This window comes from Electrona antarctica, assembly GCF_951216825.1.
Source record: "Electrona antarctica genome assembly, chromosome: 14".
Taxonomy (NCBI): Eukaryota; Metazoa; Chordata; class Actinopteri; order Myctophiformes; family Myctophidae; genus Electrona; species Electrona antarctica.
This window is the reverse complement of record NC_136795.1, coordinates 13,173,831-13,200,248: the sequence shown is the minus strand read 5'-3', so window position 1 is coordinate 13,200,248 and position 26,418 is coordinate 13,173,831. Positions and strand designations below refer to the sequence as shown.

General features: G+C 41.0%; 3 protein-coding genes across 4 annotated transcripts; 1 reads left to right on the top strand and 2 right to left on the bottom strand.

Moving 5' to 3' along the window:
- Positions 1–12,576: 12,576 nt before the first annotated feature.
- Positions 12,577–15,040, bottom strand: smim10l3 (small integral membrane protein 10 like 3). 2 transcript variants are annotated; one of them, XR_013791560.1, is made up of 3 exons: positions 14,641–15,040; positions 14,305–14,452; positions 12,577–13,894 (listed from the first exon to the last, which is right to left on the bottom strand). XR_013791560.1 is itself a non-coding variant. In XM_079520552.1 (2 exons), the coding sequence occupies exons 1-2, from the start codon at positions 14,818–14,820 to the stop codon at positions 14,432–14,434; spliced, it is 201 nt and encodes a 66-aa protein (XP_079376678.1). In that variant the 5' UTR covers positions 14,821–15,039; the 3' UTR covers positions 12,577–14,431. The 2 variants fall into 2 exon arrangements, 1 of the variants encoding a protein (XP_079376678.1); XM_079520552.1 differs by having other exon boundaries at positions 12,577–14,452; positions 14,641–15,039.
- A 759-nt stretch (positions 15,041–15,799) lies between these two features.
- On the top strand, positions 15,800–21,259 carry LOC306937478 (ras-related C3 botulinum toxin substrate 1-like). The gene is made up of 6 exons (XM_079521273.1): positions 15,800–16,188; positions 17,389–17,460; positions 18,277–18,394; positions 18,604–18,666; positions 19,073–19,232; positions 19,550–21,259. Exons 1-6 carry the CDS (start codon positions 16,154–16,156, stop codon positions 19,678–19,680), a joined length of 579 nt encoding a protein of 192 aa, XP_079377399.1. The 5' UTR covers positions 15,800–16,153; the 3' UTR covers positions 19,681–21,259.
- Positions 21,260–23,133: 1,874 nt separating this feature from the next.
- Positions 23,134–26,369, bottom strand: LOC306936015 (inactive serine/threonine-protein kinase 19). The gene is made up of 6 exons (XM_079519425.1): positions 25,966–26,369; positions 25,650–25,792; positions 25,094–25,329; positions 24,141–24,238; positions 23,864–24,011; positions 23,134–23,407 (listed from the first exon to the last, which is right to left on the bottom strand). Exons 1-6 carry the CDS (start codon positions 26,060–26,062, stop codon positions 23,362–23,364), a joined length of 768 nt encoding a protein of 255 aa, XP_079375551.1. The 5' UTR covers positions 26,063–26,369; the 3' UTR covers positions 23,134–23,361.
- Between the last annotated feature and the right edge of the window lie 49 nt (positions 26,370–26,418).

The window sequence follows — 26,418 nt, the reverse complement described above, 5'->3', positions numbered from 1 at the left end:
TATGTAGGCTATATTAGCCTACACTACAGCATGGTAGCCTACAGTGACCCTTGGCTATAGCCTACACTACAGCATGGTGACCTTTGTGAGTAAATCACACTACAATGGGCACAATGACTGTTGTAAGCAAAGCAAAGTTACTATATTTACCCAGGGTATCTGGGCTAAGCTCAAGAACTTGTTTCCAGCCAGGCCCTGCTCATAGAACATTTCATGGTAGTGGTTCAATGCCTTGCTCAAGGGCACCACAGCGGTGGTAATTTTAACGTGTCGGACCGCTGATTCGAACTGGCAACCTTCCGGTATCAAGACCGCTCCGCAATCCGTTCGGCCACCGCTGCCACTATGTCATCTATAAAGCATCACCATAAAAACATAAACCAATATGTATTTTGAGAAATGATATAGGCCTAGTTAATGAATGTATGGCCCATACATAAGCCCTAGTGGCATTCTTAATTTCTTTCCAATGTAAGCGCCGCGGTCACACACACACACACACACACACACACACACACACACACACACACACACACACACACACGCGCGCGCGCGCACACACACATGCATGGCTGCGTGCGTATGCACACGTGCACACTGCACACACACACTGCACACACACACACACACACACACACACACACACACACACACACACACACACACACACACACACACACACAAGCTCCATACATCTCAAACAACAAAGTGTGTAATTTCAAATGAGACAATTCTGTATAGGTAATAGGCCTACAGTAGGCCTATATAATATTATATGCCTGTTCAGATTATATTCTTACATAATGAGGGACAGTCCGCAGGTCCATGGGAAGACACACACGCACAGTCGCGCGCGCGCGCACACACACACACACACACACGCACGCATACACACACAGCTTGTTTCTACAACACGCCGCCTACAACACACACGGTTTCAATTATAGCATTCCTGTCTCAACAGCAAAGGAGGGGGTCTCACTTCCTGTGTGCATTACTCCAGTGGTCAAGAATGAGCAGATGGTTTAATGAATTAATTGATGTTTATTCATAGACAACTCAATCTCGATTGAATAAATGTTTCCATCTCAGTTCCCTTTTTTTAAACAAAGAAAAATGTTCCAGATGAAACCAGGGAAAAAAAGATAATCAAAGACATAATGTGAAGGACATGACACTCAGGAATGAATGGTAAGGTAAGCAAGGTCATGGCATGGGTGTGGTGGGGCAAACTAAAACAAAAGGAGAAAAACACAAAAGAAAACAAAAAGCAAGTACAACAATGCAAGACCATATGGTTCCAGATCAGTGGTTCTCAAAGTGCATGGGGTCCCAGGGTCCTTGAGCGGATTCCAGCGGGTCCAAAGTATAATGACTTAATAGCATCAAAATGATTTTAACCACTTTAACCTTATTTCATACTTTGGATATAAAACAATCATCATCATGCTTGTGTAAGACGAAAATCTACACTAATAGCTGGGTATAGGAGGGGCTGGCACCCCTCAAAAATCACACCCGTGTGAAGTGAGGGGCAAACACTCAAAACTGCCCATTCATTGTCAATGTTTGTGTTAAGACAATGTTTGTGTTTACACAAACCCTCAAAGCTGGACATAGCCCCTCAAAAATATAGCAGAGCACAGGCATTTATGTATTTATTCGCTTTGGGGGCATAAAACATTTTAGCGGCTAACCAATAGTTGAAGACAGTTATACATATTTCGTTTGTATAGGGCACCAAATATACAGCATGTGTGAAGATTTATTCACAAAAAAATATTTTTAACCATAGCCCCTATGGAATGTGAAAACTTTGAAGCTCAATATCTCAAGCAACTCTGAAGGTTATAAACCAAGGCCACGGATAATAATAATAATAATACAGATAATAAAGTGTATGGGGAATACTCAAAATATAACAGATTTATTGGCTTAGTACGCTTAGCACATACCAATAATTGGTCTTTGGTTTTTAGTTCTCTTGAGTGTACACTGTACAGAGTAGTTTATGTACATGCATGGCTACATATTACATACGTATACATACAGATACATTCATTGTTCATACATACACGCATACTGTACAGTACACACATATGTATATATAATTATGTACATTACGTACGTATTACATAGTGCATACGTATACATCACGTAGTACAAACATATAGTTGCACGTACATAAGTAGGCTCATATACTGTACCGTACATAGACTATATGTACATTTGGACATACACATACACCAATTTGGACATACACCAATTTGTCTGTGGTGCACATCACTTATTACGCTATTAAGCAATCAACACAACCCACTCCATATCCAATCCAGATTGATCCAGTCTGGTGCAAAACGGTGCATATAGACCAGATGACAACCTCTCACCTCACAGCGAGAGTAACTGGACACCTAGTGCATGTCCCCTGAACGCAGCAGACCCTTAAAGCTCCACCTGGATAAACGCATTTCCCGCATTACCTCACGGTAGGGGATGGGCTTGAATACATAAACTCATGATCCAACAGTGACTGGCCCCTGGGCTACATACATACGTCCAGACACTGTTTGTTTTCTCTGCGCTCTGCCTCGAAGCACAGTTGTCATGGCCTATAAGTTAAGACTGTGTTTTAAAATGAACCTAATTCTTGGAGGTTCTGCCCATCTCCAAGAAAGAGGAGACAACCACATGGGCTTCACCCGAGGGGACAAAAATATGTTCATGCTTGAATTTAAGAGGACTTTCAATATGGTAATAATTGGGAAAGAGAGAGCACAGGGAAATAGCGAGAGGTTTCATTGGGAGGGTAGCAGAGTTCGGCTCTTCCAGTTTGAAGGGGGAGGTGTTCCTGTTTGGAGCCCAGATGGACCATCCAGTCCAGGAAACTCTGTGTTTTCTTAGTTTTTCTCTCTCTCTCCAGTTCCACTAGTTATTACATTTAAGAAGGCAGTGGATAGAGCCAAAGTAGCTTGCACTTCAAGAAAGCCATGATTTAAATATTTTCTGTGTTACAAGCGTAAAATAGTGCATTGACTTGATTGTAGCTTATGTAATATAGTGAGTAATGTATTGCTGTCTATTTTTGTCAACAAGATTGCAGGAAGATCATAATAATATGTTTTTGTTTTGAAAATCACACAATACCTCTTGTCAACCAGTAGTGGTCCTACCTGACAGCAGGATATACACAAATAAGGGCAAGGAGACCAACAAGTTGTATTGTCTGGTGGTATCTACCCTCAATATCAAAATAAAATATATTTTAAGTGGTTAACATGAGCATGTGCTGCTGGGGGTGACAGCATCTTTGCCATGGCCCTCTCCTGTATCAGTCTGTAGGCTACAGTACTGTACAGTACAGTAAAGTACAGTACATTGGGGGGATACCCTCAGGGTGTAGTGCACGTCTGGCAGATTAGGCCGACCATCAGAGGAGACGTCTGTGCCACCCCTGACCGACTTCACGTGACCTGATTGAGCACTCAGAGAGACATGTCAATTTATATGCTCCAGTCTCCACGGTAACAGCCCCCCCTCACCTACACGCACGCACGCACGCACGCACGCGCACACACACACACACACACACACACACACACACACACACACACACACACACACACACACACACACACACACACACACACACACACACACACACACACACACACACACACACACAGATGAAATTACCCCTCCATCATTCCATAGCAGGCACACACGCCTGCATGCGCACACACAAACACACAATTAAGCACGGTGTCCTTGCCCCGCATTCCCTAACATCTACCAACAAATATAAAAATCACTCACTTCGCAGCCTGCAATCAAGTGAAATTGCATTCCATAGCACTGAACAACCCCACCACCCCACCCCCACAATAAGCATTTACCCTCTGACTTTGCTTTAGCCTTTAGAAATATATTTCCTACATCTACTCAACTCCAGAGTGCATAATAATTGTGGCTTATTAATGCCTAAATACTCTCCTCACATGCACAACAACAAAAATAAAAGGAGCTTGTTGAACTGTGGTTATTGCAGTTGAGGCAATCATGCAAATCCCGGCTGGCCGAAGTGCTTAAACCTCCCTTGTATTTATTATTTCTACTTCTTGTGTGTTCCTATACCTGTTTACTTCTTTCTTGTTATTTCTTACTCATGAAACTTAAATGTCTCTCTAATTGTATCTGTCCTGTGTTTCCTACTGTGGCGCTGCTATGACAACTGAATTAACCCCACAGGATCAATAAGGTCTGTCTGTCTGTTTAACTGGAGGTGAGAGCACGATTGAGATGTCCTTCCTCTTGTAAGAGATGGTGAGGAGTTCACAGTACATCCGCCCCTGATGGCGTGGTACCCTGGCTCAAACCACAGGCTATACCAACAAAAATGAGCTGGGGGTGCATGGATGTTGGTGGGACAGGGACAGGGTGTCACACATCCTTCCTGTTGTAGGGGGTGAGCTGTGTGTGTCTGTGCGTGCGTGCGTGCGTGCGTGCCTGCGTGTGTGTGACAGAGGTCACAGGAAGCCACACGCAGCAGAGCTTCCTTCTATACATTGGTTTGATATCCAGCCCCCACATCTCTCCACCACTTCTTTCCTTCCTCCATCTGGGGAGGGGGGGCATTTGATCGGATTTGTGCAATCCAAGACCCAATATGAGTGGAGTCTTTATTTGGACTCTGTCTGCTGTGCACAAAGGCAGCAGTGTGTGTCTGAAACGTGCCGGTAAGTAAATCCATGTGTGTGTGTGTGTGTGTGTGTTCCTCCTGACCATGTCATGGTTACATAACAAGGTGTCAACTAGAGTCTCCTCACCTCGGGAATTTCACCTCGGGTCATATACCACATACTTTAGCCCTACAAAGACTTTACAATCTCCTTAACACCGCATAGGTTACATGCCCTATACGATGGCACTTCAAACACAAAGAACTAAAACTAAAATTGAGTTATAATGGATATAATGGATCTCGGGATCCATATGGGAATGGTGTGGCTCCCAGAAAATGTGGCTCTCGGACATCATGTGGCCAGCCTGTGACGTCAGTCATCTATGACATGCTGGGGACTCGCTGTCATGCATTATGTGGCACTGGTACTGTATACGCGCCTTAACCACCTGGCTATGAGCAGTTGAGACGAATAACAGTCTAAATCCATAATTTATTCTGACCCCTCCCTAATCCATCATTTATACATTATGGATAATTAGTGTGGACTTAGACTGTTATTCGTCTCAACTGCTCACCCCCAAAAGCCGAGTTTTAGGATCTATATATAAATTCCAGAAACCTCTGTATGTGTGTGTGTGTGTGTGTGCGTGTGTGTGTGCGTGCGTGCGTGCGTGTGTTTTGTGTGTCTCATGACAAAACAACAGTTTGAATTTCTTTATTTTTTGGCAAATGAATCGCATAAACATACCCTGCTCCCAAGAACCATTAAACTGGGTCAAAACAACTAGAGAGTTCAAAAGGAACTGCATTGCAGAACTAATTGAAGGTCTTTAGGACAGTCCTTATTAGGGTGGTGACAGTATTGGTTTCCAAAGCAGTAGGCGTAGGTTTGTTAACGGCCATTCTTGCTGCTGTTACTGTTCTTGCAGCAATTACCTTGTATTTCGAAGTCCTCGGATGTACCGGTAGAGTGGGTAGACAGAGATTTCTACCGACAGAGATTGCTACGCAAGACTAAAGTACGATAGCCTCACAAAATGTCATAAGCTGAACTATGACCCTTTTAGCCATTTCAACCTGACATCACTATTTTGGGCATGTATCCTACTTGTAGACACCTCTACATAGACACATCTACACATGCTACATGGTTTAACTCCTTGAACACCTTCATAGTAGAATCCTCTTCCTCTCCTTTCTCTGTAAATATGATATACCTATGATTCTATATTGATTACTGATACTGTTTTATTCCAATGTGTATTATGATTTTAGCATATAACCCTTGACTGTACAGTACTACCTGTACTGGTAAATGGTAAATGGTAAATGGTGCATTTATATAGCGCCTTTATCCAAGGCACTTTACAGAGATTGTGCATTACATTCACCCATTCACACACAAATACATACACCGATGGCAGCGGAAACCATGCAAGGCACCAACTAGCACATCGGGAGCAATTAGGGGTTCAGTGTCTTGCTCAAGGACACTTCGACTAACTCTGCGGGAGCCCGGGTTCGAACTGGCAACCTTACGGTTACCATCCAGGCACTCTACCCCTGAGCCACCACCGCCCCTACCCCTGAGCCACCGCCGTACTGCAAACAATATTGTTAATAAAGTATTCAAACAATCAAAAACATGAGTTAGGCTCCTGACCTATGGGCCACATGGATCGGGATCCGTTGGTTCCAAAGTCTACTTAAATTGCGGCCACAGGTCGCATTTACTCATGATAACCAGTGTGGTTGCCGCAACGCGAGTAACACTTGCAAAAGAACCAAGTTGGTACAACACATGGTGATAGTCAGTGGAGCTGACTATCATCACCTGGATCTCCATATACAGTATGAAGATCACGACACTGACCTCATCAAACTCTGGATAGCCATACATGGTTTGACATACTAGATCTGCATATATGAGCCGGCCAGCAACTCTACATCTGACCTCACTGACACCAGATTAATAGTTTAACTCCTGCTTCTCAACTGTGCTGTATTAAGAAGCTCTGTTGCTTCATCGCGACAAGGTCGCTTCTCGCCCTTAGGGGTCTTACTGGTATTAGAACTTAAACGCTGAAGTCAAAGAACTGTGAGCACTGAAAGGCCAAATCTACATCACATTCAAACTGGTATTATACTTTTGTATTTGAATGTATTCATGGTTAATGGTTATTGTGTTATTACTTGCATTGTGTTGGTGCTACAGTACTATGAAACATACAATAAAAAGGTGTTCATTCAATCACTACTATGGTTATTGGTTGTAATGCATCATGTAAACAATGGGACAGCTGCGGTTACAGAACAATTACAATGGAACATTGTGTCATACAAAAAACTAAAACCACTAAACTAGCTTGGAGTGCTCCTTTTCTTGCATGGCCTATTTCACGCCCACATGTTGGCTAGAATAAGTATACACTGAGAATCCCCCTCCTCTTCATTTCTCGTTGTTGTTCCCTCCTCTCACCTCCCCCACTCCTAAAACTTATTTTCAAGGTCAGTTCTCATCACCATGATCTCCTCATTAATTTTTTTAAATGCTTTGCATTAAAGCCTGACATCTGCCTGACAGTGTCGCACGCTGAAAATAGCAGACGTACAAGGTCACAAATTGTAGGAAACTGCTATTTCATGCACGCGTCACCATCATACGACGAAATTAGGCTTTAGTGTCTCCTTCCTGGTATGTAAATCAAATGAATAGTTATAGTAAATTTAAAGAGCCACAAAGAGGAGAGGACCTACACACAGTCAATTTACCCAGTACTAAAGTTTAGATCTGCCGCATCGACATTAAGCTCAAGTGGAGAAGAAAGACCCTTTTCCGATCTAAGCCTGCAGGGGATCCTTTGAGCCACTCCTGGTTCAAAGATTAATGCATTGGAGATGAAATAAAAATGGATTCATGTTTGATTATATTTAGCACTAGTCCATTCTCCACGCCTGGCCCTGGTAGATTAATATATTAATATTAAAGTGGTTAATTTAAAAATGCACATGACTGGGTGCCACTCACGTTGATGGACATGTCACAGCAGTGGAAATGTTCGGAGGCTGTCTGCAAAGCAAACAGACAACAGTCAGACAACAGTCAGTACATGTCAGTCAGCATGTAGGCCTTTACACACAGACCAGTTTGATATGCATTAGGGATTAGGCCACAGACCACCCTTTGATCTGATTTTTTATTTTATTTTGTATCTCTGAGACTCCAATTTATACAGTAAATTATTTTTTCTTTGAGAGTGCACAAATGGAACAAAATGCACCTGTAAAGAGTTACAGAACAGTCTTTGGTCCCTAACTATCAATAATTTAGCGAAGGACGCCCTGGAAGTTGGAACCACCTCAAAGATCCCTGAGTCCCAAGACCCAACATTCAGAACCTACGCACTCACCAATGCATGCTAATATAATACGTATTATGACTTAAATAATATGGAGGCACTGGGAAAGAGAAAGTAATCTGCAATTTTATATGCAATTTAATTTTAAACCATTACACCCAGAATGTCTGTGTATGTACCCACAAACGTACAATACAGTGGTGGAACAAGATTTCTTACTTAAAGGATCAATTTCCGTTTTTTAACCAGGTTTCTGAACTATCCACAGCCCACTCATGTGATACAGAGATGATGGAAATTGTGCCATCTTGCAAGGAGCATTAGTGAGGACCAGAGATAAATCAGCAGAGGGCAGGTTTTTGGGCCCAGCCAATCAGAAGAGGGCAGGTTTTTGGGCCCGGCCAATCAGAAGAGGGCAGGTTTTTGGGCCTGGCCAATCAGAAGAGGGCAGGTTTAGGGCTCGGTCAATCAGAAGAGGGCAGGTTTAGGGCCTGGCCAGAACTGCATGGATCATCACCTAGATCTGCATATATGGAGCCGGCCAGCAACCCTACATCTGACTTCAAACCCTTATAGTACGCTTTAACAGCGGGCGACAGCCAGACGAATTTTCCAGAAGTGCATTATTTGTCTATGGGACCCGGCGACTACCGGCGATAGCAGGCGAAGGGGCGATGGTCGAAAAGTGGGCGGGGCAACATCGCCCGAAAAGATCAAAACAATTGGGCGATGACGGGCGATTGGCCGATGTGTCGGCCGATGCTCGCCCGCTGTTAAAACGTACTGTGAGATCTCCATATATAGAGCTGACATGTTCTGACATTCCATATGTTGATCTGTCCTTCCTCCTCAATGTCTCCCTTTTGACTGATACCTGTCCAAGTGTCCATTCAACCTCTAGACAGGCCCGCCCAAAAGTTATTAGTGCAGCCGCGCCAGGCAGCCGGCGGAATCTAGAGTTCCGAAATTTAGAGGCCCGAAAATTAAGGCTCGGCCCTACCTGGGCCCTCATCAAACCCTGTACACTCAAGACACTGCCCCCGCTGCCACCCTTAGATCTCCATATATGGAGCTGACCTGTTCTGACATTCCATATGTTGATCTGACCTCATCAAACCCTGTACACTCAAGACACGCTCCATATATGGCCAGTACAGAATTCATTCCATACTGTATGTTGATCTGACCTCCATGCCAAAGCATAGTGCTCGCCCAGCAGTCTGCCGTCACCCAGGCGGATGCATACACATACACATCCATCCTTCCTCTTTGATGTCTCCCTTTTGACTGATACCCAGTGTCCATTCAAAGTCTAGACAGGCCTACCCCAAAGTTATTAGTGCAGCTGCGCCCGGCAGCCGGCGAAAACTAGAGTTCTCAACAGGACCGAAAAGTAAAGCCCGGCCCTACCTGGGCCCTCGTCAAACCCTGTACACTCAAGACATGCTCCTTATATGGCCAGTACAGAATTAATTCCATGTTGATCTGACCCCCCATGCCAAAGCGCCAGAGCTTGCCCAGCAGTCTGCCGTCAACAAGGCGGATGCGTGAACACACTTCTCGCCCTTAGGTGTCTTACTGGTACATTATAGTTCATGTAAACTTTGTGTATTAATAGTAACTAAAGTTGTCAAATAGTTTTTGTGGAGTAAAATGTATATCTGCCTCTGAGCTGTAATGGAGTAGAAGTATAAAGTAGGCTATTTTTGAGTGGTGCAAACCACTCCAACAACTGGCTTTGTACCCGTGTACCCGTGTTTGTTCGTACCAAAAAAACGAGCATGGTTGCTATGGTTAGCAACCAAAAAAACGAGCATGGTTGCTATGGTCAGTATGTGACGTCACTGACATCACAGATATCACGTCAGAGTGAATCAACAATAAATGTGTAGTTGCACCACTCAGTTCACACCGGTGTGATTTAAGTAAAGTAAAAGTACCTCAGAATGGTACGTAACCTATATAATTAGCCCATCTACATGCTCACAGAGTAGCAGACCAGCTATTTTTGCCTGTAATGAGTGGTGAGTAAATGTACTTGGATACGTTCCATCACTGTTCATTATATAATGAATATTATCAACGCATATATAAACACTGGATTGAGTCTCTGCCATAACGTTTGCATTATGATTATATCAATCATTCACACACCATCAAGTAATGCACATGCAAGCTTCCATGCACTGCCACCATATGCCAAAGGCTGAAACACAAACGTAAGCCTTAACATAAACCCTTTTTTCCCCCCTGGGGGTACAAATAGTGGTAGGCAGAACAAAGAGTAAACCATCCATCATCTATACATCTCTGTTTCTGACAGTACTTGATGTTAACCCTATTATCATATTTTGCTGTGGCAAAATCCCAGAAAAATAAATCCTCTTTTTTTTCTGGGGGAGGAGGAGAGGCAGGAGGGATGGAGGGTTTGTCACATGGACTGTTCAGATGCAGTTGCCTTGGCAACAATGGTGATTTTACACAGTTACTCGGTATTGGAGTGACTGGTTGGGAAGTTTGCTGGGGACGGTCTGTGCTGTCGTCATTTTTGACGACAGCACAGCTTTGACTGTTTGTAAACACAAACATTGAAGACAAACGTGTGTAAACACAAACATTGAAGACAAAAGTAAGGACGCAAATTGTGATTGGCCAGAATGAGATGATGTATGATGATAAGAGCGCCCCTCACTTCACACGGGTGTGATTTTTATTGTACTTTAAGTGCAAAATAATCCTAATTTTATGTATATGCCGTAGTACGACAATATTACTCGAAAATACCTAACGTGACGAATGGCTAGCATTAAAATCCGTTTTTTCGGCATCACAGTCATGCGATGGAGTAGGCCTAAAAAGGAAAAGCTTAAAGCCTGATTTTACACTTGAGGGCTTTTCACACTGGGAGAGTACTCGCTTTGATCCATGATGGTCGCACTGTGTATCATGTGAACAGACAGGTTTCACAAATTCAACTCTCCATCAGCCATGGTATCAGTCTGTATTTGCTTATGATGAGACTTGGATGTGTGGAAGATAAAACATTGTGAAGAGCTGCTGCCATCGTGTGACCAAACTTGGAAACACAACTGAATGACCAGGGAAAATAACAGAACAGGCTGCCTGGGGCTGGCTGTGTTTTAGAGCGAATTGTAACTTCACCAGTTCCTCCAATAATGCACAATCAGGACAACCCAGGACAATCAGATATTTCAACTCCAAAAAATCAAATTAAAACCGATGCTTTACACATGCTGAATTTCAACCAACTGGACAGACTAGTGTAGTAGTGTACCCATGCATTGCATAGCAGGATGAAGCTAGTTGTAGCCTACATTGGACCACGATGGAAACAAGTCCCTAGGACTTTTTTTGTTATCCGTTTAACCCAAATGTCTGACTGTACCCTGTGCTGTTTACATTTCTGTCTAATAAAGTATTCAGCAATCAATCAATTAAAAGCCTTTCAGAAATATCAACTGAGTTTTAAGTTTGCAAAATCTCTGCCACACCACAGTAAAGATTTTTGTACTATAATGCAAATGATAAATTCCTTTTAAAAACAGTACAGATACTCCATAGTTCAGGGGTGCCCAAAGGTAAAGGCTGTTCAGGTAGATCACATGACATGGACCTAACATTTGTTTTAAAGGAAAAAAAGGCCACTTGAATTAAGGGGACTTCATTGATTGACATCAGGGCCAGTCAGCTCAAAACCCACAATGCAACTGTGGCTGTTCACAAACTTCAGTAGCATTTCAAAGTTATACAAAACAAAACCAAAACCAATTTTACCCCTCTATTTCCCATTCCGAATGTTTGTCTTATGTAACGCCAGTGCTGCTATTCCTAAGCCCCTTCAGGTACATTTTTAAAATATTTTCAGCACTGGGATATTTTTTGTGGTGGGTAGATCTTGTTGAGCTGGTCAGTTTGAAACTAGATCTCAAGTCAAAAACATGCAGGAACCCCTAGCTGCCATAGTTGATTCATTCACAGTGATATAGTGGAGTAGAGAAATGTGCAAAACCGCATCCATCCATGCATAGTCAAATGCATCCCTGGTCATCCTACAAAATAGATCCAGACTCTCATTCTAATGGCAAATTACCTTTTGAACATAATATATCTACTGTAGAATAGCCAATCTACAAGCTTACAACACAAGGATTTTAAGCTACAAATATCAATTTCTTCAAAACAAAAAAGGTTGCCTACGACATGCTCAAAATAGGGAAGCCAGGTTTAAAGTTTTATGGAGCTCCAATTAGTGGGAAAGGACATACCAAGGCTCATACCAAGCCTTATTCTTTTTTTGTTTTCAAAATTATAAGGAAGCCATATTTAAAATTTGAAGTTGCACCAGCTTGATCATATCAATCTTCACATGCACTGGATATCTTTGCAAAATATTCTGCGAACAGCAACATGCTGAATTCGCCAGCATCATGCATCACAGGCATGTACTGTAGATCTGATCAACTTGATGTAACCAAGAAAGCAATGTTACTCAAACCTCAGTGTCCAAGATGCCGATGACAACATTCCAGAGAACCTGTGTTTTATGCCACACTGGAAATACAAAGTTTATTCATAGTTTTAGATGTTCCTCATATCACATAAAAACCCAATTTCTCTCAATGAATGCTGTGGTATTAAGAAATGATATGGCAATATTGACTTGCTTTTCTTCTCATTATGTCCATAACAAATGAATAAGTGCTGCTATTTCAGCCAGAGATGGTGCAGATCCCACTCTTGAAACCACACATGCAGTACCCCTAGCCTCAAATGCTGAATCTATCTCTACTGTCTCAGTTTTGTGATTAGTTCAACAAAATATACCAAAGGGAGAAAGCAGCCTACTTTCCTTAAAGAAGCAGAAATGTAAAAAAAATACTTCAATTAGATCATATGTTGAGAAATCTCCCATGCTCAGTACTGTAGCTGTGGTCATCTGGCTTGAAATAACTAGGTTTCCAAATTAGTATCAATAAATGCAGAGATTTTGAACATATAAGTGGCTCTTAACAAATCATTTAACAACATAAGCCCTGTATACCGTCATACAATGAATAGCAAAAATAGCGAATCTAACAGCTCACAAAGCATGGTATTGATGCTTTGTGAGCTTGTAGATTGGATATATTTGCTACTTTTAAAAAACATTTAAGTTATTACAGTAATGTTTGATAACCAAGTGTCATTTGATGATACTCAATAGTAAAAACATTCCACTCATTTTTTCTGGGGGGGGAGATGGGTACAGGTGGAAATGGGTTATGTTTTACAATTTATTATTTCCTAAATTAAATTATCCTTGCTCCTAAAATGTCAGGATTATTGACAAAACAAAAACCCACAAATGCATCGCACAAGCATCAGCCACAGAAAGAATCAAGTGTGTGTGGGGGGTGGGTAATAACACTTTGTGTGTCAACCTGTGTTGAAAGATAATGTGGACATGCAGTGATGATTAGGCTTTTCATTACTCTTTGAAATTTGAGGAAAACATTTGTAGAAAAAAAAAAACTGATACATTTTATTTACTACCCTGCTCTGGTCCTTATACAGCCACCCCTCCTTGCAAACCATTTTAATGGTCTGAAAAAAGGTGACCAATCAACTGAGGACATAAAACATGCTGGTTTCTGTCATGCAGTGGATCTGTGGATGCATACAAGAGCAAGTTGAATGGTTGCAGATTTATTGATTTGGAAGACATTAACACTTAAGTTTTATGCCAGTGTCATCCGAAACAAGCAACAATTTTCAATGTATAACTTGTCATGGTGTGACGTGTTGTGGGTGAGCTTTGTAGATCAGCTTTTTGCAGGTTGAATGATTGTGCCTATAATGACAGGCCCAAAATAGGGATGCCAGGGTGAAAGTGGTTAAATGTGAAGCCTTTAAGTAACATTGATGTCAACCACCCTAGTAAGAGCAACTAGAAAAAGAAAAAAAATCTTTGAAAGCAACATTCTCATCAATTCTCCTCCACAGTCAATGTTACAAATTACAAAGACAGAAAAGGCAGTGTACAATTCCTCTTTTCCCTGTACTGGACGAGTGTGGCACTAAAATCTCCAATGGCATGTTAAAACTGTGATTGGGAGTTGTGGTCCCTGTCCTCACAGTTCACAACTGGTGCCAGCTAATGTTGATGGCATCACCGGGGTGTCCTTCCTTCACAAAGGCACTGGGCTCCTATGACACAGTGCAAATCAGACACCAGCCATGTCACTTTGTGCATTGTCATACCTACTGGTGGAACCAGTGTCTGTCTTCCTCCACATTGCTTCGTGCTGTCAGCTTGTGTTCTTCAGTGGCTGCACACTGACAATGCTCACACTGGCATACAGTACATCGAGCGAGGCCTTGAGTAGACTCAGTGAATTTCGATATGGACCTGTGAAAATAAAATGAACACATGGTTGCCAGACTTGAAAAGAAAGAGACAAAGACTCACTGTATGTGTGTAACGTTACGCAAATATGAAGACGCATTTTAGGAACATGATGTAACTTTAGATTCAATGTATCACAACCAGAGTGTGTACTGTACTATCTACTCTAAATGTGACTCTTTAGTCTTTACCTGCAATCTCACGTTGAACATCATCGAGGCGATGAGGTATATATATGGGAATCTGATTCGCAGTCGCCATGCGAGATCAAAAAATATCATCAAAGTTCTCGTCAGCCCTTTGGAAAACACCCCATAGGTCCGACCAGCGGACCCCGAAAATCGCAGCACTAAATACGACAGACCCGCCATAGACGAAGTCTGTCGTACAAATCCTTCCGTGCGCTTTGATGTGTTACGAACGATCAAACAAACCTAGCAAACTTGCGAATGATGTTTGAAATCTCATAATTCTATCGTTTATGTTGGCCGTGGCAATGCATTGTACCTACTCCACCCCGAAGCAGAAATGGGTATTCGGTATCTTCCCGTTCTGGTCATATGGAGGATTTATAATGATGTGACTCACGGAAGTTGATTTGTGTGTCACACTCAAAAGAGCCCGGGCGACTTTCGACGGTCACCCATTTGTTGCATACAACTATGATACTAGTCTGAATCATTTAGCTCCGTTTGGAACCTCTACGCTGCAAACGGAGCTATGAATCATTATGCTCTGACTGCCACCAAAACTAGCGTAGCGCCACTAATGTATTTTATGTTATTTAAATATCTTAATCGGAATAAGTAAAGACATATCAAATAAAATGCATATAAATTGTCATAGAATAGTGCTTAAACCCAATCCTCTTTTCAATAAATTACTAAAGAAATTGCGTATGAATTTCCGAAATGTACGTTGATATAAAACCAAAATAAGCCAAGCAAAATAACGGCGGCAGATAATTAAAGGTAATTTTGTATAAAAAGATATTCGCGTAGTGAGCGTGACGTAGGGGGCTCGAAAAGAAATAAAGGAAAAAGGCAACACCGTCGTTTATGTTGCCTAATCCAGAGGGAGGAATAATTCGGGTCCAATTTAGAATAGATGATATCATTGACCATGTAAAATGAATTATTTGGACTGTTACAGTGTACAATGCATAGAGTATTAAGAGGTTACACTGTCTAAAAAGTTTGAGTGGGCGTATATCCCATACAGCTAGATTGTGTCACTCGTCGAAAGCACAGATCTTCAAACTATCAACGCGTCGCAAAGCCCTGGCATTGCTACGCGTGGTTAGCTTGTAGATCTGTTCTTTTTGGTGATAACCCGGATGCAGCCCGTGTCAGCTCGTCATACTGTTTTCCCTTCCTCCTCAGGGGTGGTGGCCGCTCGTTCCGCTGTTTTCGCTCCGTAGCTTTAAACAAGGGAAGCATGGGAATGTTGCGACGAGGGAATTCATAAGTAAACTCCTCTTAAAAACAAAACAAACTATTGGATAAGTTACTGGACGCGCTCGACAGGCCACGTCTACTTGGACATCTTTCGTAGCATAAACCGGCGAGGTCTCTCTTTCTCTGTCTCTCTCCGAGTCTCATCGGGACGTTTCACCCGGCGAGGGGAGCGAAGCTCGGACAAAGAGAAAGGACTTGTGAGCTAAACGTTAGCCGAGTACCGAGCTAACTTAGCAGCTAAGCTAACATGCAGGCCATAAAGTGTGTAGTGGTCGGGGACGGGTAAGTTGACCGAATTGAAAGTTGTGATTTGTGCCTCTTCCTCCCTTTTGTTGTCGGATAAACATAACATGGCTCTGGCTGATATGTAAAAGTCAAATAATACTTACAGGTTTGATCAAAGTACCTCCATAAGAGTCGATATCGTTAATATTTTGATGACTTTACATATTATTTACACAGTGAGAGTTTCGGTAAATAATCACCACTAATGCCTCATAACTAACTGGGTAACGGCAAACAATATAGCAGCTAGGTTAGCTCAGAAAATTGCATCACTTTAATGTAATGACTAATGCAGCCTTTAAAAGCAAGAAAATAACATTCACGCGCTGTTATCTGCAATCACACGACACACACTTGATAGCAAACCATTAGGGTGGAGGCTGTGATACTTATTGAATCTGAAATGAGTCATGGGTGGAAGGTTCTGAGTTGTTGGGAAATCTCTCACTTATCCCATTTAAATCCTCTGTAAGATTAATACTGGATGGTAATTGGACAATACTGTATCTCGGCTATCCTTCTTAAACAGCCAGATGGTTTTAATGCCTTATTTGTCCGTCGTTGCAGTTTGCAAAGTTCAGCTTTGTCTCAGTCTGTGGTGCCGTTACTATCATATGTCTAGATATTATTCCATAATTGCTCGTCCGTTGGTGATGTCAGAGGGTTTTAGCTCCGGGCTCGCAAATAATGATAGTAAAACGGGGTCAAGAATGAGCTCCAGCTGTTTTGCTTCTAATATGTGGGAGGTGACAACCTCCTGCTCTGGGTGTGGTGGATACCACAGCACAAGAGTCATTCATGGGAATGTAACTTATTTTGCATCTTATTCTTGGCAAATAATGCAAGTGTTGCTGCTGATGGCTAAGATTTCATTATAAACTGACACAAAATGATGGTTCTTATTGACACTGGAACTTATGGTAGTTTGATTTTCAACACTGGCTGTGTTTGTGTGCACGTGCCTTTACAAAATCTTTTGATTTCAGCAGTGTACACAAAAGGTGTCAATAAAGGAACTATACTGTACTGTACTACAAATGTCTGAATTCACGAGTGCCATAATTAGACTAAAATGGAAGACGTAGTGGTACTTGAGTGACTGTAGAGAGGGGAGCATCGTGTGTGCTTGTTATTTGATAGATAATGCCATTGTTGCTAAAATAAGACTGACATCATTTTCTTCCATCACCCTTCCAGTGCTGTGGGTAAGACCTGCCTGCTCATCAGCTACACCACCAATGCCTTCCCCGGGGAGTATATCCCCACAGTGTGAGTATGACACTCCTTGGCGGGAGCTAAAATACTTATCAAACCTTGAAGCCATTACCCCACCTGCACCACTAAGACAGTTTGCAGTCACACCTTGTTTGCCTAATGCCTAACATTTACAATAGATAAGGTTGCTGACAAAAATGAAGTCAGTTTATCTTCAATTGTTTTGCTTTAGTAATGGAAATGTGGTTGTAAAAATCTGGTTAATTTTATAGTGATATGACTAAGTCTGTAGATTTGAATCCCATTTGGGTCCATGACCAAGTTATTGTGTTTCAGGGAAATATATATTTGTTTAAGTAAAATACAAACAATGAATACTATAACAGATGGCAACTATTGATACCCTATACACAGTATAATTGAAATTATATTGTGCAGCCTAGTTGAGACTCCAGACTAAAAGCGTTCTTGAGTACTACAGCCCTAAGTTATGTGGATGATGGAACTTTGATTACGGAAACCAATGGAGAAATTAATGCTTTTGGATCTTATGAGGAAATCTCGTCCAGTAGCACCTGTCTCCGAGCTGTATCGCTCTGTTTGCATACAGGTGCATGGAATAAATAAATTGATAAACATAAATATTATAATAGGCAAGATTTCAAGAAAACCGAATAGGTGCCGGAGGGGGAAAAAAAATAAAAAATCTCATTCTGAACTTGGGATAGATTTAGCCTACATTGTAGGAATAACATTGGGCTTGTGTTAATGTGCACTTAAGTTGCCACATTAACCTATCTCCACTAAGGAAATACCTTTTCCATTGATGTGAAACATAATTTAATGATGACATTTATCACTTTCTGGCAGCTTTGACAACTACTCTGCCAATGTGATGGTGGATGGTAAGCCAGTGAACTTGGGCCTTTGGGATACAGCGGGACAGGAAGACTATGACAGACTTCGCCCACTTTCTTATCCACAGACGGTACAGTAAAATGGATACAGTAAAATGGAAAATATACGCAAGAACCATATGGGACAGAGTGGCATTTGTAGTGAGAATGGAATAATTAAGTTGACGAAAGAAAATGTCACACTACTCTGCATATAATGAACAACACAGTCTGTTGTGCTAGTCTGAGAATTAAGTGATTTTTGGCATGGGTTCTGATTGTCACATGTGTGTCTCACCAGGATGTGTTCCTCATCTGTTTTTCCCTCGTGAGTCCTGCCTCATTTGAAAATGTCCGTGCCAAGGTGAGTCTATCTGCTTGGTGAGGTATTAAGATACAAAAAAATCTATATTGTTTGTATGTGAATTGTGAACACATTATGAAAAGAAATAAAAAGTTTAATCAGAACGTGCCTGGGGAGAGCTCATGCTTCCTTCAATGCATGAGGAGTGATCAGGCAATACTGTGCTCCTTATATATTATATATATTTTTTATTTCATTTAGGTATCGCTCAATCCCTCTATACTGTCTTTAAACAGTGATATATTACCGGCTTACCGCCATACCACCCAAGCCCTATTCATGACTAGAGTTAAAAGAATTTTCTGTTGGATTTCTGCTATTTCCGCTTATGTGGTGTTTATTTTGATAATAACACAAATAGCCTTGGAATAGCTCTGTTCAAATCCTGACTGTGATCTCTGTGCAGTGGTATCCAGAGGTGAGGCACCACTGTCCCAATACCCCTATCATCCTAGTGGGAACCAAGCTGGATCTAAGAGATGACAAGGACACCATTGAAAAGTTGAAGGAGAAGAAACTCTCTCCCATCACCTATCCTCAAGGCCTTGCCATGGCAAAAGAGATCGGTATGACGACTGTTCATATTACTTCGTTCTCTTATGTAATTGTATTTTTGCCGTCCCGGGGATCCCGAATAAGTTGAAATGACACTGATGTTATGCCTAACATCTAATACAAATATTAATGAAAATATAATAATAATTAGAACCCCTGTCCTATGGTACCACATTAATAACTAATTCTTTAGTTTTGGGTCTGGGAGGCAAAATCTCATCAAATGGTGGTATGTGGCTCAAATGATGAATAAATGGTCCTATGAAAACCACTAGCCTAAGTACAGATAATCAACTGAACTGGCAATTGTTCTTCCTTGTTCCTCCAGGTGCAGTAAAGTACCTGGAGTGCTCAGCTCTGACTCAGCGTGGCCTTAAAACTGTGTTTGACGAGGCCATCCGGGCTGTCCTCTGCCCCCCGCCCGTCAAGAAGAAGAGGAGGAAGTGCTCCCTCCTCTAAGACGTCACAGGAAAGGATATGGAGAGGGAACATGACCGCTAGTGATGAGGGGAGAGAGGGACACAGGAAAAAACAAAAACAAATACATACCACACAGTTATACAAAAGCAACATGCTTCAGACTCTTTCCTTCCGTAATGATGTAGTAATAGATAGAAGTTGTATCAACGGTTTCTTTAAAAAAAAATGTTTTAACATGGTTAGGGCTACGAGAAGTATTTCAATTATGATAGGCCTTAGTGATTTCCTTATACCAACCATATACAAGTACATATACACACAAACTATGAAATTCCTGAGGCCTTCTAAAAATGTATGGGAACTTTTGTAAAATGGACCGTGGAATGTTTTGTAACTTCTTGTCCTTCCACCGGTAATCTATCTTGTTTGTTTACAGTCTCGGAGGCTTGTGTTGAGTGGAGAGTAATGTTGCCAAATTACATTCTGCAGATAATTACATGCTGTATTTCAGCAGACAAGGAAACCTTCGTTGTATTGTCTCAACATCTGCACCTTTTAAAATACAGCCAACAGTTTTGTGTAATGGACTGCATTTAGCAGTTCATTACTTCATTCAGCGGCATGATTATGGTATGGATCATAATTGACATTAGTGAGGGTAGCCACGTGTGTAATGACTTTATGAACGAATGAGCTTGAAGTAAACATCTGTGAAGTTCTATTTGCCTCATATTGCTCTTAATGTACCATAGTAATATTTTTATCGGCAGTGCTCTCATTGGTTTATATACCTACCACAGTGATTTGTGTGGTCAAGTTCATTTACTGTATGTAAAGTGAACAAGGCTCATATTGGGACACAATTCTGTTTGTATGTTGTCAATGCTGAAAATAAGGGCTGGGAATAAGTCTGCTGTTGCCAATAATGCTATTAATTACTCTTTAAAACACAATGATACAGTATTTCATGGGTTTGCTTCCCTTTGGACCTGACTGTTTGGGTTTTTGTGCATCAAAGTCGAACACCTTTCAATGGTCTTTGGGCATTTATCAGACATCTTTTGTGCGGCACATTCTTTATTTGTGATTGGCACATTTTGACTTTTGTAGCATCACTACTGGCTAAGCAATGTCGCTAGAGCATTTATACCTGAGAATAACGATAACAAAGCTACTGTCAAGTTAGTGTAGTGTACAGCATACTCATCCTTTGTTATAATCATATTGACTATTTTGTATCATTGTTTCTCTTCACAGAAGTTACACATCACTCACTGTATTGTCAAACTAACACTATGAATATACTGTTTATTACCTCTTAATGCTACCTTAATCTCCCTACAAGCCTAGCTTTTTGTAATTAATGCCGATAGCATGTATGTGCAACATATACTGAAGACTAAGATTAGAAACGCTACAGTTATATATATATTTTTTTGCATATTTTCAAATGTATTTGAACTACTAGATCAGGGGTAAAGCACATGATGTTATTAAAACTGTATTGTATTCCGACATCAAGTTGTGCTTCAGTTCAAGCCAATGTTGTGACCCTTTAGTTTTATGGAAAGCTATTTGTCACTTTTTTGAAAAAGCCAATAAATTTAAATGAAAATGACTTATCATGTTTGTTATCTCGTTATAAAATGTGAAGGTAGAGAACCCACAGTTCACACAACACAGGTTTACGGCCAAACCGTATCACTCACGAAAGAGGAAGAAGCCAGCACCCAACTATGTCCTAGTTATACATTTATTTGCTTCACACAATTAATGTTTCAGCTAGCCAGCCTTCATCGGCGTTTGCCATCTAGTCTCTGGGACTTGCATTTCCAAAGGAAGTGTTTGAAAAAATGTTAAATAGTAAATTACAAAAAAGTTTGAGAATGGATAAAGATGGTAAAGTCTTAATGGGTTCAAAAAAAAGTTTGCAATATTTCACTTTAATGAATGTGGAATATATGAGGAATATAGTATAAGTTTAACATTTTGAATTACATGGGGAGAAAAAAAGATTTTCCAACTATTACATTTATAAAATGTACTGCACCTTCAAAGAGAAATTCTGCAGACATACTATATATATTCTCAGTAAGTTTGATCCTTCAAGATCTCCATTATGCTAAGCTTAAAGGAGTAGTTCACCCAAAAAGTGACTTATTTTCTATCGATTACACACCCCATGACACACACCAGGCCCTGACTTGGAACCCCCAGAGGAAGCGGAAGAGAGGACAGCTCACATCAGCTCCCTGTATTTCCCGCACGACTTGCGGCACCAAGCTGTGCTACTCATTCGCTGAGTTTGCTGTGCCCGGGATCGAACCCATGAAGTTGTGGTCCAAAGGCGATAGCTCTACCGACTGAGCTACCCGGACACATAAGGGGCAGAAAAGACAGCCCAAAGCCATGTTGGATGGAGAAAAGTCGTCAATGGCCTATGCTCCACTGGGAGCGAGTTAGATAGTTAGAATTTTTGTTATACCTGAGAATAATTTGATGACTGGGTCATCGTTCAATAGGAGACTCAATACCTCGGGGTATGCATGGGGTGTGTATTCTGTGTAATTGATACTACTCCTTCAATGTAAGGATGAAACCAGCACTTATATACACTGCTTTTGGCATTTTGAAACAATTTCTAAATTCTGGTCTCTGCGCTCCAAAGAGTTGAGTATTTTTTTAACTGAAAATAAATTAGGCTTCTTTCTGCTCAGCCTTGCAGATCGGACCATGCCACACTAAGTCCTTCATGCTTCTTCAAAAAATACATTTTGGTTGGAAATGTATCCTTTTCAACTAGACCATGGATAAGCTTCAAACAAGATTTCCCAGTGAATTTTTACCATCCAAAATATGGAAACCACAATTTAATTTACTTCAATGCGGTTGCCATTAGATGTAGACCTGAGTAACATGAACTACAACAATGAATTGTCATTACTATTATATATTTTTGGGGAGGCTTTTTCCCTTTGATAGATTATAGTAGTTTGACAGGAAAGGGGGAGAGACATGGGGGGGGAAGATACGCAGCAACGGTCATCGGGATCGGGACTCGGACCTTCTTAGCTGATGAGATGTGTAAAGCTTAATGCAAAACAACCCCACTGATACTTCTGTCTTTTCTTTTCATGTTGCATTCTGTCTCATTTCTTTCAATCGCTATCATATATTTTTTAATCCCTCTTGCTTATGAAAATGTATTACAGCTACATTGGCTTGTTTGGTTTGTAGTACAGTCCTTTTAACATAAATGGTACCATGGTTTTCACATGGCAGAATTATAAGCCAAGCTTGCTTCCTGTGTTTCCACAGCTGTTCAACATGAATGGGGGTGAGGACCAAATAAACAGATCTTCAATGTAAAGTTTACACATAAAAGGGAGGTAAAATACCAGTTGAGAGTACAGTAATTTCTAACCTTTCACTTGTAATAGGAATACTTTCAAGCAGTGTAGATGGACAATAGACAATTAACCACAAAACAGCCAACTCCACAAGTCAATTTTAGTACATACTGTATAAGTCAAACATGACAATGGTCATGATACATTTGGCAATTCATAAACCCACAAGGTTTCAATAATATTCAGATGGCAAAAAAACAAAAAACAGACCTAAGCCCAATCTAATAAATACAAAAGTTAAATTATTTCTGTGCACAAAATGCATTTTATGTTTTCAGTGGCACTTTAGGTCCTTAAGTCTTGACATATTTCAGGAATCAGTGAACCGCAGCAGCATGCCAGAAGTTGTAGGTATACTGGCAAGACAAAATGATTTTATAAGCTCATTAATCATCAAATAAGAGTGTATAATACTGATATTCAGAATAACACACACACACACACACACACACACACACACACACACACACACACACACACACACACACACACACACACACACACACACACACACACACACACACACACACACACACACACACACACACACACACACACACACACACACAGTAAACTAAGGGACTATTAGGGACACCAGCCAGGTTGATTTAATACTTTGTAAAACATGTACAGATGTACAGTTATACAATAATGCTAAAAGGATAACACAAAAAGCATGAGGGCTTGTTTTCATTGTGGTCCTGTGGATTCAAATTCAAAGACATACAATAACATACAAGAGAGATCATCGATACTAGGAGCAGTAAAGGTATAAGAATTAAGAAAACAAAGTGGTTAATCAACCGAATTACCTTTCTACGAGCTCTGCACCAACAATGTCATGGACGTGGTATTTCATGTGGAATTTGACCTGCGTGGGTGTGCGTCTCTCCTCTAGGTCTGTTTTTAAGACTTCACTATATTTGGACTTCTTAATCATACCAAGCACTGCTTTACGACCTAATGGTGGAACAAACAAACACTCAATTAGCAAGGCAGTGGAACCAAGCGGAATGGGAGAAATCAAGCTGTGTTTGGCACTTCTTTTGACAAAATGCTCTGCAGGCATTAATTACTCATTACACCCACCCTGTATGAAGTACTTGGTAAATTTTCCAGAGTTTGGAATGGACAGCCACCAGCTGCCGGCATCTCTCACAGTCAGGACTCCTGACTTCACCAGTTGCCTGTGACATGGGAACATAACTTATGACACATGACACAACGGTATAGCCATGATCTATAAGAGGGTGTGTGTGTGTGTGTGTGTGTCTGTCCAGACTCCAGAGCTAATTTGACAAACCGCTGGATCGATCAGGGTCAAATCTCTTGTGCAGACAGACTGCCACTATTTTCATTCATGTTTTATATATTAAAAAAATGACTTTAATTTTACGATAATGGAAGTGGGGCTCGAATCAGGGTGAAAACTGACCCAAATGGGGAGATGTCGTCAATGATGTCATCGATACGCCAACAATAAATGAAAAATCACACCTGTGTGAAGTGTGGGGCGCTCTCATCATTGTACATCATCATGACGCAACATGTCGATTTGCTCAGACACATGACGTAAATTCTCCATTCATTGTCAATGGGAATGTAATCTTTCTGTAGGATGAAAATTGCCGATTTGCTCGTCTACATATGACGTAAATTCTCCATTCACTTTGTGTAAGACAAAAATACAGATTTGCTCAAACACATGTATGTAAATACTCCTTTCTTTGTCAATGGCATTGATGTTTGTGTTAAGACACAAATCTACACTATAGCTGAATCCTCAAAAAGCTGAATAAGAATGCATGTTTTTTTTCATCACGCCATGGCTGTGTAAGAGCTAGTTTTGCTTAATGCCTTAAAAGCAAACTGCGCAAAGCACAGAACAAGCTTTCCCCATATTCGAGCATACCGGCATATCATCAATATGATGTCAGAGATCCAGTCCTTTTTTTCCAATAAATGGATATCTTATTTTGAAATTAAGAAAATTCTGCACTTCTATAGTGTCATGAGGAAAGGCTCAAAGTCTGCTTTCATACGTTATCTCAGAGTCTGTGAAGAGGAACTCCTTCAGCATCTTGTCTTTGTTGAAGCTCAGGTTAGTACAAGATGGCACAGCTTTCTCCAGGAACTTCTCCACTGTCCCTTGTGTCCCCTTCCCCTCCTCTCCTGCCAAGACTTTGGCCTTATAGTCTGCCGTGAACACCAGTCCAAAAGCATCCGAATCAAAGCCTAGCTGGAACATCAGCAGCTCTCCCTGCTCCCGCAGTTCACTCTGTGGAGAAACGTCAGAGAAGACTTTCACATTTAGAGTAATAATCCAATATCTACCCTGGCCAATCCTGGGTAGGACATGAAATGTACGGACTGCAGCTTTAACATTGAGAGCGTGTTACTGTGTAGTAGGATTCAATGTTAAGTCTAGGGACCTCCAAGGACCTTGCCGTGTATTTATATATATATTATTGTCCAGAGATTTAAAAAAAATCTTGTCATCAAATGGCGGTCAGTGGTCTATTCTAATCAATCATGCAGCATGTCCAACTGGAGGTCCCTGAAATTAAGGTTGAGAATGACAATAGTAGGAGCACTCACCAGCTGCCTGTCCACAGCAGTCTTGTCATTGTGAATGCTGTAGAGCTGATGCTTCAGCACCATTTGAGGCAAAGTGTCATTGAACATCTTTCGAGGGAACAGGGTCATGAGGTACTGCAGGCTCGCCCTGATGTCAACGGGTCCTTAATAGACATGAAATGGATGTGTTAATGTCAAAATGTACAAAACAGGCATCCCTAGGCTTAGCTATTTGGAGCATGTCATTCAAGTTGAACATTTTTAACAGGTGGTCAAAATCTCCTTCAGTCAAGTTTAATTGCATTTTATATAAAAATAATAATAACACCACACTTACCATCACCATCATCCTTTCCATCTCCAAACTTCTCGGTACCCGTTCTTCTTTTCTTCACTTTAAAAGTGTCCGAAATCAGACTCCTTTTCCTATTCATACCTGGTGGGCTGTATTTAATAAGAAGGGGAGTTGCACCATGGGCTACTTAGTTTAGATACAACAAAAAATACTATTTAACTAGTAGTATATATTTTAAAGCCAACAGCTAACTTTAGCCATGTTAGCTACAAAACGTAGTCTGTTTTAGCTTCGACGTTCTCTTTCCAATTACATAAACCTGATTGCAAAGTTGTAACACTAAAAAGGAGAATAGTAACTATTCATATCAGCATAGCAAAACGCCTATATTTTATTTGTTATACAACACACAGTGATCACTTGACTAACCACGTCCACACACCAGCTTCAGCGGCACTGACTGAGCGATTGTGGATTTAAAATTCTCTTTTTGTA